Source organism: Amphiura filiformis, unplaced genomic scaffold, assembly GCF_039555335.1.
Source record: "Amphiura filiformis unplaced genomic scaffold, Afil_fr2py scaffold_28, whole genome shotgun sequence".
NCBI lineage: Eukaryota > Metazoa > Echinodermata > Ophiuroidea > Amphilepidida > Amphiuridae > Amphiura > Amphiura filiformis.
In genome coordinates this window covers 437,835-455,513 of record NW_027305492.1, presented here as the reverse complement: position 1 = coordinate 455,513, position 17,679 = coordinate 437,835, and the positions used below count along the sequence as shown (strand labels likewise).

Below are 17,679 nucleotides of genomic sequence, written 5' to 3'. Positions count from 1 at the left end.
ACAACAGAGGGCGCTGTGATTGAAATGCATGGTGTCTACTACTACTACTACTACTACTACTACTACTATACTACTACTACTACTACTACTACTACTACTACTACTACTACTACTACTACTACTACTACTACTACTACTACTACTACTACTACTACTACTACTACTACTAAATATGTTATTTTATCATCATTATCTTATCTATTTAGACAAATTTAGCAATATTGCTGGTTGTCGTATACAAAACTCAGGCTGCTGCAGGATTGCATGCAAGGATTCAATTTATTCCGTCAAGTAGGTTATATAAACTATAACAAATGTACTGTTTAAATTATGTTTTACATAGAATTATTGACATTAAAATCGGGAATGTATTATTTATGTTTTTTGCATTTCTTCCTTAATCTTGAGACTTTATTACAAGGACTTTTTTATTAGGCAAATGACTTTTTTTTATTCAAATAGTCGTATTTTATTTTTCATTATGTTTTTAATAATATAAAAATCAAGCCCTGAACTGAAATTGTAACATTAAGTGTATTGTATGATCAATGAAGCAGTGTGTTTTTATAACAAATACTAATTTTGAGTAAAAAAAATTATCTTTGAAGAATTGGTCTGCGGTGTACAGTCTTATTACTGCCGATGATTGGAGTAGGCTGGTTAGTTGGTTTCTTGGGGAATCTGCATATCAACATTGCGTATATTTTCGATATACTGAGTTCCTTACAGGTAAGGTTAGACATGCACTTAGTACCTTCGCACTTCAAAGTAAAAAAAAACCCAAAGCAATCTCAGAACGGAAGAAAATACTTACAATTAATATCATAATACGAACTCTTCTATGCATCTTCTTAATGTTCAGAAATTGGGACAAAACTCGAGGACTTTTCAAGCGACATAGTTCATCTAAAAAAATGTTGAGTGTGTTCTCCAACTTTAATTTAGCGGCGATAAACAAAGGTTTAACGAAAACTGAGTTTATCGTTCAATAGTTTTTCGATATGCTCAGTAATTACAAATTTCGATTGATAAACCAAGTCTATCGGCGCAAAGCAGAGCTTATCAAATTACTGAGCATTTAGCTCGGCATCTGGAAAGGAACCCAGCAAACACAAAAACGTTTTTAAAACGTTTTTAAATAAGTTATATTTTGGGTTTTGGTTTATATAAAAACGTTTTAATAACATTAAAATGTCGGGTTATATAAAGGTCATGAAATCGTTTTGTATGAAAACACACTACAACAATATTTTTAAAATGTTTTTGATATGTCATTGTAAACTATTTTTGCAAACATATTTGGCCAAATATTTTGTCAACACTTTAAAAATAACATTATGTTAAAATATTTGCACCCAGCAAACACAGAAATGTCCTTAAAATGTTTTTTACAAAACGTTTTAATAACATTTAAATGTCGGGTTATATAAAGGACGTGAAATCATTTTAAAAACGTTCTTGTAAATATTTTGGGCAAACATATTTTGCAAAATATTTTTCAACCCCAAAATAACATTCTGTTTAGAATGATTTGTACCAAGTTTTCAAAAATGTTTTTGGAATGTTATTAAAACGTTTTTACACCCTTTATATAACCCGACATTTAAATGTTTTCTGTAAAACATTTGTGTTTGCTGTGCAGTAAATTGCCAACAAATGTTATTTAATGTTATGAAAACGTTTAATACCATTAATGTTCCCTTTATATAACCCGACATTTAAACGTTTTCTGAAATCCTTTTATAACCTTTTGCGAATGATGTCGAAAACGTTTTGTGTTTGCTGGGAAACCACTGTTATAGTGTTCATTCTCTACCTACATCAAATGACATTAATGTTAACGTTATTTTCTGTTTAATACAGGGAGTGTATCTCGTTGTTGTTACCTGCATTATTAACTCAGAGGTATGTTACCAAAACTTTCACATGCACGGGGATTTTCTTCTTGAAAAATCTTGATAATTTACGTGCAGCGTTTAATAACTCGACCTTCTTTGCTACCAGTACCAAGAGTACACAATCATGAGCCTCAGGGAAAATAAAAAACTGCCAAAAACTGTTAGTAACTGTTTACGTGTTGCTTGGAACTATCAAGCCTCTATTGTGATTTTGATTAGAACATAATTTGGCCAATTAGTATTTGAAATTCAAACATTTTTTGTATTATGTAATTCTAATGATTTTTCATTATGTTCTCTCAGTCTTTTGTAATTTATTATTATTATTATTATTATTATTATTATTATTATTATTATTATTATTATTATTATTATTATTATTATTATTATTATTATTATTTATTTATTTATTTATTTATTTATTTATTTCAGGTCCGAATGGCATTGAAACGAGAGTGGACGCGAAAAAATGGACAGGTCGGTCAAGTAAGCACAATTTTTAATTTTCTGAAATCTGAAGAATAAGTATAGCTGGGCAAATTAGTGTATAGTTTGACCACACGGTAATACAAACAACAGTATTAGCATATTCATGAGGGTTGGACACGCATTACGAAACTACGTTAGCCAATAAGCTGCCTTTGTGCAATCCAAGAATTTTAAGGCCAAAGTTTATACAAATTTCTAAAGTGTTGTATAAAACAAATTCCAAACTATTCCGCTAGACATAGTGATTCAGAAAATATACAGTAATATATCGACCTTTTCAATAAAGAGAAGTTGTCAGATTTTTATGTTCTGTATTCTATTTTACATTGAGACAATATGCTTCCAAATTGTGAGTTTTGTTCCAGCGGTTTTGATATGGGAACCAAAGACGTGCGTGTCCCATACGATAGTCAATAGATCCTGTTGTGGTATACCTCAACTCACCACGTTTTTGTTCATCACATTTAAACAAACAAATCTTGGCATTAGATTTTACTGTAATAGTGAGAAGAATATGACCTGATACCAAACTCTTAGTTTTTATGACGAAATATGGGGGATGAGGCTGTAGATTGGGTCAGGGACTTTTAATTGCCTTTATACTGATAAGTCGTAGGTATGTCAAGCTATATTACGAATCCATATGATCAACGGCATATTTTGAATAGCTTTTAAAGAGGGATCCAGCTGACCAGGCAAACTTTCAAGGACAACCCAATTAAGTAGGCTTAAAATATAATCAAATCAATGTTCCCCTCTATACCACCAAACTTTGTACAGCTCCCAACTTAATGTGTTTTCCAGATATTCATAGCGGCCTAATAAGAACATTTGAGCAATTACTAATTTTTACCCCCTTGGATTTATTAGATTAAACAGATGGATTGCCATCACCCCAAGTGAGTCGGATTAGGATTATTAGATTTAAGATTTAGGGCTAAGATTAGGGAAATGTGATGTTGAAGGGTTATGGTTAGGTTGGGATTAAGAGATTAAAGTGAGGATTACGGTTGTGTGTGGATTCAATTGCTACTGTATAGTTTTAATCGAAATTAAAAAATAAACAGAGCGAAAGTACACACATTTAACGAAAACTAGTTTATGTGAATGATATTCTATACTTGTTTGTATTTTGTAGGTACGAACGATCCAAGTCCAACCAAGGCAAGAAACTCAAGACACAAATGGGTAAAATGACGTCGTATTGTTTGTTTGTTTTTCACTCACACAGGAGACTTCTATACTATGATTGAATTTTATAATGGCTCTTAACCTTTATCATTGCTGCTTTTCAGTTTACAGATATAAAATGTACTTAGAAAGTCTAACGAGCTACCTACAATCCTGGACTAAATGGTTGACGCTTTTATATTAAAAATCGAAATGTGTGCCTCATCAAAATTGGAGAGGTTGACATATTCATGCAATTATATGTAAAACCTGTATCTCACCTTTCTCCACTTCCCATATTTCAATGTTGGAGGGTGTCACGGACCTGCTGAAACAATTAGGCTTCCATTGACATTGAAATTTTGGAGCGGGCCAGAGATACACTAAAAGACGGCAAAAGTGTACCAAACTTTTACCAGGATTGTAGTTTCTACACTTAGGTAGTCCACTAAGATGTTCTTAATCAATCTTGTCAAAAATTATGACCACTCAAAATATTATGTGCGGTATTAAGAACATTTTCCGGGTGGTGACCAAGATGATTCGACCCCAGTCACAAAAAAGACAAACTTATTTAACACATGTAAAATACATGTATAACCAATCCTTGTGGAGGCAACACAACAGCACCCAACAAGCACAGATATGTTTTCTTAAAACTTTTAGGGGCTAAAACGTTGCAAACATTTAAATGTCGGTTATTTAGTGTCGTGATTGTTCTTATGCATCAGATAGTGTAAACATAGTTTGGAAATAAATCCAATTATTGAAACAAGACAAATTAAAAAACTTTGCTACGTGGCGTCATGAACCACCAGACTTCATCAGAGAACTGACCAGCTATAATGGTCACGTAATGTTGACCAAATTTGGGAACTTTCGAATGCCACTTTAATACTTTTCGAATCGGGGGATATATTCAAACAACAACATGTGTCCCGATGGCGATTATCTTGTGTATGGAAAGCTTCCAACACGAAGCCTTAAAGTCGTACCCTGGTACCAAACCTGGTTACGTTTTGACGATGGTGACATGGTGTATTAGATTATGACTGGTTGGCAACAGGTGGTGAATGACGTGCATTCTCTAAATTCAGTAAATTTCCATCGTCAACCGTGTAATTGAATGGGATTATTTTGAAATTTTAAAACGCTTGAAATATCACAAACAAATATGCCTATGTTAATAAATAATATAAATACAAGCTAAAACCGTTGGGGTTCGATAATGAACCCCACAAAACTAACCGAGTATATGAAAAATACCATACGGCCGGGCGGTTTCACAAGTTGCCGGCTCTATCATGCCACTCGCCGCCTGGTTGGCAACCTAAGGTTACCAATATGGTTTGCAAAATTGCGTCCTACCGATGTGAGGATATTATATTGAATTATATGGATGCAATTTCGCAATTTCTATATATGTAATAAGATTAGCAGCATGAACCAGATTTAATTATTATCAAGTGTTATTCGTGGATGTACCGTTAATATAGCACAGGCTGTATTGTATTATTGCTCAATACAGGCTGTGTTGTATTAATACAGTCTGTATTGTATTATTGCTCGTTTTTGGTGTTTTTTAAAAAAGCCCGATTCTTTCACACGTATCCATTTGAAATAATCAGACTTTAGAATCTAAACTATAAAATACAATGTCTGGTAATTTTAAGTGGATCTAATGTTTAGAAGAAGCGGGATTTCAAAACACCCAAAAACAGTAGTTGCAGGAAAAAAAATCAGCTCTTGTACTACACGTCCTACAGATGTGAGAAAATTAAATTGAATTATATTGATGCAATGTATATATTTATCATATCAACCAGAAAAGGTGAAATAAGAATAGAAAGTAGTTTGAAATCATTTTACAGATACTTTGTTCGCAATTTGTATATATGTAATAATGGTAATAATGGTAGCAGAATAAGCCCGAATCAATCATTATCAAGTGTTTTTCGTGATGTTCTGTCAGTGAATATAATACAGGCTTTATCAAAATAATTGCTCGTTTTGGTGTTTTTGAAAAAGCCCGATACCTTCACACGCATCCATTTGATATAACCAGATCTTTAAATCTAAAGCTAGAGTACAATGTCTAAGTGGACCCAATGGTGCGTTTGGAAGATCGAGGCTGTCTTTTCAAAAATACCCCAACGGTCAAATGCAAAAAAAAAAAAAAATTGTACTAGGACTGGTTGGCATTCCCATTACGGTATGTTGAATAGTGTTTTTTCCCCACGTCCTACCGATTTGAGGATATTAAATTTAATTACATGGATGCAATTTCGCATTTTTATATAACATTGTAATAAGAGCAGAATAAGCCTGATTTAATCATTATCAAGTGTTATTCGTGGAAGTTCTGTCAATATAACGCAGGCTGTATCAAAATGATCGCTCGTTTTTGGTGTTTTTGAGATTCACACGTATCCACTTGAAATAACCATATTTTAAAATCTCAACTATAAAGTACAATGTCTGGTCATTTTAAGTGGATCCAATGGTGTGTTTGGAAAAAAACGGGATTGTCAAAAACACCACAAAAAACGGTCAATTGCAAAATCAATCAGCCCTTGAATTACATGGATGCAATGTATGTATTTATTATTTCAACCAGAAAAGATTATAAGAATAGACTTTTAAATCTAAAGCATTAAGTACAATGTCTGGTCATTGTAAGTGAATCCAGTGGTGCGTTTGGGTGAGGCTTCATTTCAAAAACACACCAATTGAAAAAAAAATTATATATGTAATTTATGTATTTATTATTTCAAGCAGAAATGATGAATTCAGAATAGAAAGTAGTTTTTGGTCCTTGAAATCATCTTACAGATACTTTTTTGGCAATTTTTTTTAAATGTCTATTGATGTAATTATTACGTGTATAGTATAAGTGTTATTCGTGGATGTACTGTCAAAACGTATTGCATTAGATTAGGACTGGTTGGCAACCTAAGATTTCCATTACGGTATGTTGCATACTGGTTTTTTTATTCATCACACTTCCTACACGTCCTACCGATTTGAGCTTAATTCCAAACCGTGTTAAGTCCACAAGACTCACTATAAAAAATAAGAAGTTATGGCAATGAACAATAGTTAAATTTCTATAAAATTACTCTGAAGTAAAGGTGACATACATGACCATAAAAACATGTTAAGTTAAAATCAGGTGAATTTTGATTTTTTTTTAATGAATGGATTTGTTTTAAAGAAGTGAGTGGACTTAAAACTGTTTGGAATTGTTCTTCATAATATAGATGCAATTTCGCAATTTGTATATTAAATAAGAGTAGCAGAATGAGCCTGATTGATCATTATCAAGTGTTGTTCTGTCAATATAATACAGGCTTTTAAAAAAGCTCAATTTACACGCATCCACTTGAAATAACCAGATTTTTACATCTAAACTATAAAGTGCAATGTCTGGTCATTTTAAGTGGATCCAATGGTGCGTTTGGATAAGGCGGGATTTTCAAAAACACCCCCAAAACGGTCAATTGCAAATTCAATCAGCCTTTGTACTACGCGTCCTACCAGCGGGGGGGGGGGGGGCCTGTGGGAAGGGTCCCCCCACCATTCGGCAAAATGGCCCATTTTGTATTCTTTTCAGCCACTTTTTAACAATTTTGGCCGGTTGTCACCCCTGCACATTTCAAGCCGGTTTGGCGCTAATGTGTCCTACAAATGTGAGAAAATTAAACTGAATTATATGGATGTAGTTTATGTAGTTATTATTTCGAGCAGAAAAGGTGAATTTCGGAATAGAAAGTAGTTTGTGACCATTGAAATCTTTTTACATATACTTTTTGGTATATATGTAATAATAGGTAGCAGAATAAGCATGATTTAATAATTACCGATTGTTATTTGCAGATGTAAACCCCATTTACTCTAACTGTAAAGGTTACTGATAATTGATAATTCCCTGTTGATAAACACCAAACTACATTACTGCACACTAGAGAGGTTTATTATCAACAACTGATAAATTTGGCATAATATTTGAGACTAATATACTGTGTATATGTGTAACTTATCATTTTTATGACTTTTTGTGCACCCTTTTGGAACTTGCGGTTAGTGAAATCAATATTAACGTAGTAAATTAAAACAAATCCAATCTAACATTCACTCTTAGAACGAATGGGGTTACTGACCCACACAGGCTGTATCAAAATGATTGCTGTTTTTTTTTGGTGTTTTTGAACATGCCCAATTCTTTCACACGCATGCACTAGAAAGAACCAGATAATTTAAACCGAAAGTATAAAGTACAATGTCTGTTCATTTTAAGTGGCCCCAACACCACCAAAAAGGATTTAAAAAAAAAAAAAAAAAAAAAATAGCAGAATAAATGAAAATTGGAACTCTCAACACTCTTTGAAATACTTTTACAGATGTGCTTCGCATACAATTTGTATGTAACTTATAATATTATCAGAGTAAGCCTGATTTACTCATTAAAGTGTTTTTCGTAGACATGGTAGATGTAGTTCAAAATGTATAGAGCACATGTGTGGGCCGTTCCCTCAAAATCTGGAACGTGTCGAAAATTCTAGGCCTCTAAATATCGGTTATATATATATTTTATTAAAGTAGGCCTGGTTGGCAACCTAAGTACGTTATTAATATTTTGCACAGGTTTTTTCAGCACCTTTTTCTACACGTCCTATATTGTGATATTATAATGAATGTTATGGATGCAATGTAGTTATTATGTCCAGCAGACATGGTGAGGACGGAATTGAAAGCAATTTGTGACCATCGAAATCCTTCTAGATACTTTCATAATTAGTTTTTGTGTACTTTGTACTTTTTATTCGGTATTTAGAAATTTATCAGGGTGGGAACCAAGCTCATCTAACCCCGATCACAAATAAGCCAAACATGTGTAAAAATGACGTATGCCTACGACCCAGTATAACCATGAAGATTTTTAGGCCCGATTTCGTGAAGCTTGGCTATTGGTCAGGCTTCCTAAACTAGTAGGCTGGCCCTACCATTGTGGATCCATTTTATTGATTTATCTTTCTAGGTGATCTATGGTGCAAAATTGTAAGCACTGGTATATAGGACCAATTAGGCTTAAGTCTGATGGCTTAGGAAGCCTGGCCACTATCCATACTTCAACGAAATCGGCCACAATAGGCTAATATGACCCTAAAATATCACCAAAATGTTGCAAAAAATAATGTGATCATTTTTTTACAAACATATGAAAATGTCCCCAAAACGGCTGATTTTACATGATTTTAGGGAAAAAGTTTTAAAAAAGAAAAAAAAATCCACCCGAAACGCACAATCTGGGTCAGTCGGGCCTAATGAATGTTTTTGTTTGTCAATGGTCGTGTACCTCCAAGATTTCTAGTTACTATAAGGTACCCAGCAAACACAAAACGTTTTCGACATCATTCGCAAAAGGTTATAAAAGGTTGTCAGAAAACGTTTAAATGTCGGGTTATATAAAGGGTATATTAAGAGTATAAAACGTTTTCATAACCTTAAAAAACACTTTTTGATAATCTACTGCTCAGCAAACAAAAATGTTTTACAGAAAACGTTTAAATGTCGGGTTATATAAAGGGTATAAAAAACGTTTTAATAACATTCCAAAAACATTCTTGAAAACTTGATACAAAACATTCTAAACAGAATATTATTTTGGGGTTGAAAAAATATTTTGCGAAAAATGTTTGCCCAAAATATTTTTAATAACGTTTTAAAAACGTTTTCATGACCTTTATATAACCCGACATTTAAAAGTCATTTAGTCAATAAAAGGTTTTGAAAAAAAACATTTTTAGAACATTTCTGTGTTTGCTGGGTTCAAATATTTTAACTTAATGCTATTTTAAGTATTGACACAATATTTGGCAAAAATGTTTGCAAAAATAGTTTACAATAACATTTTTTGAAAACATTTAAAAATAATGTTGTAGTGTGTTTCCATACAAAACGTTTTAAAACGTTATCATGACCTTTATATAACCCGACATTTTAATGTTATTAAAACGTTTTTACCTAAACCAAAAGCCAAAATATAACTTATTTAAAATGTTTTTAAAACGTTTTTGTGTTTGCTGGGTATAGGTCAAAGGTCATTATTAACATTGTACATGGGTAAATTATTCGAAATGCTCCAATTAAACGCGTCTTCACAAATAAAAATAAAAATGTTTTGCTGAGAAGTCACCTTATTCTAGAATCATGGGTCCGAGTTCAACAACCCTATTATATCATTATACAGTATATGTAGCCTTTACAGTTCAGAGGTCAAAGCATGAAATCTAGACTCCGTAGATATGACAAACTATATCCTATTTTGTGTTTAATTATCAAGACGGATAATTTGAGACCATTTCATTGCAATTGGAGCGTTGTGAAAATGTTACCCATGTACAATTTTGTTTTAACCATTTAACCTATTTTGAAATATTATCACATTAATTGGGCAATCTAGAGATATACGATCATTTACTTGTTTTTTACTCCTTAGGACCCAAAGAAAAACGTTGTTATATTTTTATTTAAGCATTTTAAAATTTTATCTCCGTGTGACATTTGACCTAAATAAAGCAATTTGCTTAACGGTGCCTTTATGGCTCTTGGCGAATTCTGAATCTACATACTCCTGGTTGTTACTTAAAAGAAAAATGATACATAATGAAAAATAATTCACACCCATACGGCCATTTCCTCGACTATACCCCTTGTAAAAGACAGCACGGCAGCAAACCCAGAAATTTTTTAAATAACGTATTGTTTTGTTGCCAAAATGTTTTGAACATTTATATGTCGGTTATAGTGTAGTAGATTGTATTATAGTAGGTCTGGTTGGCAACCCAAAATTACTTTTGGGTATTTCGCACAGTGTTTTTTTTCACTCAAAACTATTCCTACACTTATTAAATTATATGGAAGCAATTTTTGCAGTTTTTTAAATAAAAAATTCTATTTGGAAAATATTGGAATAGAAAGTAATTTAGATAAAGATAAAGGACAATTAAGACGAATATTATGAGAAAATAAAAATTATAATAATTTGATGAAAATGTGAAAAAGATATATTTCAATTGTTGATCTTATAGAGTAAGCCCAATGGGCATTGAAATCGTAATGCACTGTGGGACAGTTTTTGCAGTTTTGGAACACTTTGCCCTCCCACCTATCAGGATATTTTTTTAGTACAAAATATTATTTGAAATGTTTTACTAGTATAAATGAAAATGAAAAAAACATGCAAATTTCATAAATCAATTATTTAAAATATTTTAATTATAACACGTCACGCGGGTACCCTTGACCAAATTGGGTTATTGAGGTCAAAGGTCGCACATGGGAATTTTCAAATATTTTATTCAAGTTCAAAAAAGGTTTTCCGCTGGTCCCAAGGAAGAAAAAAAGTCAATGGTCGTGTACCTCCAAGATTTCTAGTTACTAAGGTATAGGTCAAAGGTCATTATTAACATTGTACATGGGTAAATTATTCGAAATGCTCCAATTGAATGCGTCTTCACAAATTAAAACAAAAATGTTTTGCTGAGAAGTCATCTTATTCTAGAATCATGGGTCCGAGTTCAACAACCCTATTATATCATTATACAGTATATGTAGCCTTTACAGTTCAGAGGTCATAGCATGAAATCTAGACTCCGTATGACAAACTAATATCCTATTTTGTGTTTCATTATCAAGACGGATAATTTGAGATTGCAATTGGAGCGTTGTGAAAATGTTACCCATGTACAATTTTGTTTTAACCATTTAACCTATTTTGAAATATTAGCACATTAATTGGGCAATCTAGAGATATACGATCATTTACTTTTTTTTTACTCCTTAGGACCCAAAGAAAAACGTTGTTATATTTTTATTTAAGCATTTTAAAATTTTATCTCCGTGTGACATTTGACCTAAATAAAGCAATTTGCTTAACGGTGCCTTTATGGCTCTTGGCGAATTCTGAATCTACATACTCCTGGTTGTTACTTAAAAGAAAAATGATACATAATGAAAAATAATTCACACCCATACGGCCATTTCCTCGACTATACCCCTTGTAAAAGACAGCACGGCAGCAAACCCAGAAATTGTTTTAATAACGTTTTGTTTTGTTGCTAAAATGTTTAAAACATTTATATGTCGGTTAGAGTGTAGTAGATTGTATTATAGTAGGTCTGGTTGGCAACCCAAAATTACTTTTGGGTATTTCGCACAGTGTTTTTTTTTTCACTCAAAACTATTCCTACACTTATTAAATTATATGGAAGCAATTTTTGCATTTTTTTAAATAAAAAATTCAATTTGGAAAAATTTGGAATAAAAAGTAATTTAGATAAAGATAAAGGACAAGTAAGACGAATATTATGAGAAAATGAAAATTGTAATAATTTGATGAAAATGTGAAAAAGATATATTTCAATTGTTGAGCGAATTATAAATAATAAAAATCTTATAGACTAAGCCCAATGGGCATTGAAATCGTAATGCACTGTGGGACAGTTTTTGCAGTTTTGGGACACTTTGCTCAAAATGACACAAAATATTATTTGAAATGTTTTACTAGTATAAATGAAAAAGAAAAAACATGGAAATTTCATAAATTCATTACTTATTATTTTAATTATAAAATTTATAATAAATGAATAATAATTAAAACAATTTCCCTGATTGTCAGATGGCAAAGTGTTCCAAAACTGCCAAAACCGTCGCACAATGCTTTTGGAATTTGTAATGCCGATGTCGCTGATTGTATATGCCTACTATAAATAAAAGATGAATAAGAACAGAGAAGTGTTGGAAGAATGAAAGGGAAATATACCATAGGTAATAAAAACAATAAGGATATAAACAATTAACACATATATAAAATTAATAGAGTTGTAATGAACCTGGAAAAAAAACCCAGAACGGTGGAAAGAAAGAATAGAAATTCAAAAACAACGATATTAATGGTACATGAATAAATAAAAATCAATGAATAAAATCAATGAAAATAACTATATGAATATGAAAATGAAGAACAACGAAATAAATATATGTCAGCACACTGAAAATATTAGGTAGTTCTGAAATGTGTATTGTTTGATAGAAGATTTAAAGAACATAATTAGAATGGCTGAAAATGGCCGAAAAATTAATCTATGATCATTTATGTTTTTGAAACTGTTTTTTTATATTTCAAACTCAAATCGTGACCCGCAGGTCAAATTGCTAGAATTGTACATTAAACACACCCAAACAGACACATTGCAATTTGCAGGCAGCAGCTTAATCAGCGCCAATATTGCGACATTGAAACAAACAACTATACAAACATCCAATCCCACCCAACCACATCCCCCCCAAGAAGGCAATGAGGATAAAGTGCCTTGCCCAAGGACACAACACGTTGGCACGAGCGGGGCTCGAACTCACAACCTATGTATTATGAGTCGGGCGCCTTATCCACTCGGCCACACGTGCTCTTACGCGTCACGGATGGTAATGAACAGTGGGCGTGGCAATTCGAAAAAGCCCACTTTTTATTTTAACTTACAATAGTCACATGACAAAAGCATTTTATTACACGAATAATCTAAAGTGAAAAAAAAATGTTATACTCCCGGCTAATATTACTATGTTGCTTAATTATATTAATATAACAACTATTTTGTGAGCATTATGTATAACTGTTCAGACTGAAATCATTATCAGCAAATTTTCTATTTGTAAATAAGAATTGTTTAATAAAAATATAAACGAGCTAGGGTGAACTGGCATAATATACTAAGTGAGTGAAAGTAAAATTCAGAACCAGCTAGGTTTCGATCCCAGGCTCACTATATTATTTCTGGTCTTTACCCCCCCCCCTCCCCTTGGATGCAAAGACCACACTGCGCAGAATAGTAATATACCTATATCGTTAAAATATAATCTATGGAAATAGTAAAGATTTATTGAGCACAAAATGGCAAAAACTGTTATTGGACCGATGTTTCGTAGAATTGCCTATATGTATGAGTGAGTTCTCGGCGATGGTAGAAGGTAAATATTAATAACCACGACCGTCATCGAAAAGTTGTCGTTTTCACAACAACGCAGAGTTTGTCCCAGCAGTGTTCTAGAAACTAGAGAATGACGGAATTGAAAAGGTGACATACATCCAAGTGTCAATATCCGGTCGCAGATTTACCCGTCGTTCCAAACGAAAACTCGCTAATGTAGTATGTAATATGTAGTACGATGAGAAGAAAGTTGATAGTTTAAACAACGGGATTTCACAGCTGCTAAAATGGACATCAGTATTCCTTAATACAACGGATGCTACTCGTTTTTATGCAAAAAAACATTTGTTTGAAACACCGACCACTCGGCTCTTTCTGGAAAGGTAACCACACTTCTCTATCCGGTGCAATATAGTAGCCTAGTTTTATTTTATTATAGAAACACTTGTCAGCTTGTGTACCGCGGTGTAATTCACACACCGCACGTGGTTATTCATTATGCAGCCTATCCGCCCAAGGTTAGAGCAAAAAAGCCCATTTGATTTACACCAACGAGTAAACGAGAGTTTACCACAAGTAGTGTTTTAGAAACTGGAGGATGACGGAATTCATTTGAAAAGATGACGCATGCGCACATACCTCCAAGTGTCAATATCCGGTAGCACATTTTTCCGTCGTCCCAAACGAAAACTCGCTAATGTAGTATGTAGTACGATGAGAAGAAATTTGATTGTTTAAACAACGGGACTTCACAGCTGATCAATATTCCTTAAGGGCGTACTACACCCGTATATTGGTTTGATTGGTCTAAAAAAATGTTTTTTTCATTTATAGCTAGGCGATATATGCACTGATCATTTGAAAAAAACAAATATGAAAAAACATCATAAAAGTGTTCTTTTTCACCTATTTGTCTTAAAGTTGACTGGTTGTTAAGGACGCTTATTTTTTAGCGATCCACGATATTCACATACAGTATTAGACTCGCTACCAGTCCAAAATGCGACCTGCCTATGTATATTTATGGCTGACACGTCAATTTGTATTACCAAAAGAAAATAATACACAGGTCAGACGTTTGAAAATAATTCTTTAAGATTTGGTCAAAAAATTGGTAGCCGCCTCATTATGCTATACCTAATCAGAAATTTTGTCGAAATAAAATTAAGGATCGAATGCGTTTTAGTTTCCAAAAAGGCAAAATTACCGTCAAACTTTCGCCGAATTCTACACTCTTGCGAAGCGCTCGAGCGGGTGCACAGTTAAATCGGGAATAAAAAATATCCGACCTTTGCGATCAAAAACAACAAATTACAACTTTGGACCATGTTTGGACGTACTATAGGCAAAAAACACTATTGGCAAATAATATAGAATAGAACATTTGACATCAACTTGACAAACTAATGAAGAAAATGTGCTCCATAAACATTAGATAAGTGCGCAAAATGATCCCTATTCAAATGCGTGTATAAAACTGAACAGGGCCGGACGGCTACTAGACTACCGCATAAGTTCAAAGTTCTCGTGTTGCCAGATTCAAACATGAGCATGTATGCCTAGCGCCTTCTCTTGGTAAAATCCCTGATAAAATCAAGTGTTATTAAAATTGAATTTTAAGCGTTGGAACTTAACACAAATGACCATAGGACCTACGGGTATGCTCTCCCGGAAAGACCCCTCCTTTTTTTGGATTCCGCAGCTCCAAAAGAACCGTGACCAAAATAGAGCTTTTATAGCATACGTAAACACGGAAACTTGACAATTTCAGCTCTAAAAGACCTACATTGCTCGATCATTCTTCACATTTCTGGGTTTTTTTTTCAGGCGTTATTCAACCAGAAAGCCAAGAAAGACCCAATTTTGACTATTCGCAGCTCCAAAAGACCCCCTTCTATATTTGTTGGCAGCTCCAAAACATCCCTTGCCGGCATGACGCCGTCATCTCCCCCGGCGCTCCCCGGGACCCACCACCTACTAAATTCTGAGGGAGCCTACCTTAGGAGCATACCCACCAGAAATGTATGTTGTGCCCTCCCTGTGAAGTGGCGTCATGGGGGATCATGGGCGTAGCTAGGACTTTTTAGGGGGTCAAAGGAGTCAAAGGGGCAACCCTCATTCAAGGGGGAAATCTTTAACGAAACAAAATAGGCCGAAAAGTACAAAAAAGACCCTAGTAAAATTCTTCCGGGCGACCGCAGGGGGTGGGGGTAGCTTTCCCTATTGCCCCCTTTTGTACGGCACTGGACGTATGAGAAATTTGCTTAATTCCGCAATTTGAACATTTTTACATATCCGCATTAATTTTAGACATTTTAAATGGTAGGGCCTAGTTAAGTTTAAAAAAAGTGAGTAGAAAAAGTGAACATATTAAATATTATAGGCTAGTAGGACTATACCCCGGGTCGGGCCCAGGGCTGGCTTTTGCAATAATATAGGCCTTCGTGCCAAAACTTGCTTGCCCCTTCTCAGCCTGCCTAAAACTGAATACCGGCTGCCATGTAGGCCTAGGTATAGGGGGACAATGTTTTGGTATGTCGATAGATGGGGGGTTGGCATGTCAAAGCGGAGACTGGCAAAGATATGTTGGCATGATGGGGAAAGCAATTCACCACCCTAGATGACGAGTTGCGATAATATAAACTGAATCAGCGGTGAAAAGCACGAGTATTATAGGCCTACACTGATTCCGCAAGTACATTTTAAAGGTAACACTGGAAAATGAATGTTAAAGGTTATAGCCCGGGGTCATATAACACTACTAAAATATTAGAGGATGAAATAAGCATGATAAAATTTTTAAAAATGGTCTCACTGGGGGATTTCCAAATGGTGTAGGCCTACCAACATGACCAACTGAAATTTTTTACCCCTTCCCCGGCCTTCATAATCGCCTTTGTTGTCCCTGTTTGTTGTTATATAGTGTCCGTAGAAATGCTATTTCATTTTAGCTTAGTATTAGTGGTTTAGCCAAACGCCGAGTAAAGACAAAATCTCATCTCGGGAAAAAATCAGACGAATCTGATTAGCTAAGCCTATAGGCCACCTACATTATCAACTTTGTCAATTGGCCTACTGCTGTTAGGATCCTATGACAAATATTATATTTTAAAAATACCTAATGACAATTTAAATGACTTAACCTTTACTTTTAGACATTATAAACAATTTTGATTTTTCACACTTTGCTGGGATCACTGGATAGGCCTTTAAAATTGTCTAGATGGAATGTCTAAATGCGAGCGTAGGGCCTACGTTATATGCGTGCCGGATAACGTGCAGGAAATTTTTTCATATTTTGACTGCGTTTCTTACTTTCTTTAGGCGTAGGCCTACCCGTGACGTGCCTCCAAAGCATCATTGTGCGTGCTATTTAAAAATCAGTCTTGTCCCATTTAATGTGCGCCAAATATCGCTTTGCCCGTTTGATCTGCCACTTTTTCCCAAATTCTTTGCCCCCTCCCGTCTTGGCTTGTCCAAAATTTGTTTTTTCCTACTCCATGGCTCCGTATATATTGCCCCATACGCCGGAATTTGAGCTTAAAAATACCTAAATATACACATGTAATAAAACTCGGCAACTCGTTATAACGCAATGGATTGTGGGTGACTTAGTTAAAATGGCCGTATGTCAAAATTCGGATACCGTGGCGACGTGCAGAATTCTATGGAATATATTTGATTTTTTTTGCCTTGGGCAGCGACAATCATAGGTAAGACACAAATTATATTAATCTGCTTAAAATATGATATCACTGTATCAATTTTGGAGTTCATAGTTGAAATGGATTAGAAACAAAGCTAAAATAGTTACCAAAATCGGCAAATTTTAAGCTTAACGGCCTTATGCGAAATATGGTGGTATGGTGACGAGAAATGCAATTTTTCAACATTGCTGTAGTATGGTTGTGGTAACCTTTTACCTATGGCTTAATAAAGTTTCAGTGAAATAATGTCGCTAGTTAAAAATACAAAATATAGCTCAACATTGAAAATAGAAGCATTTTAACCAGTTCGTTTTTGATAGATGTGGAGCACTGAAGATCACCAAGTTCATGAAGCCATCAGGAACCACTTATTCCCATTTTACATATCAACATTATTTCTCTAATGTGTTAGCAACACGTATCCAA

General features: G+C 34.0%; 1 protein-coding gene across 1 annotated transcript; it reads left to right on the top strand.

The window, feature by feature from the left end:
• The first annotated feature begins 642 nt into the window (after nt 1-642).
• Nucleotides 643-3,621, top strand: LOC140143778 (adhesion G protein-coupled receptor E1-like). The gene is made up of 4 exons (XM_072165590.1): nt 643-729; nt 1,864-1,905; nt 2,331-2,384; nt 3,526-3,621. Exons 1-4 carry the CDS (start codon nt 643-645, stop codon nt 3,577-3,579), a joined length of 237 nt encoding a protein of 78 aa, XP_072021691.1. The 3' UTR covers nt 3,580-3,621.
• Nucleotides 3,622-17,679: the final 14,058 nt, after the last annotated feature.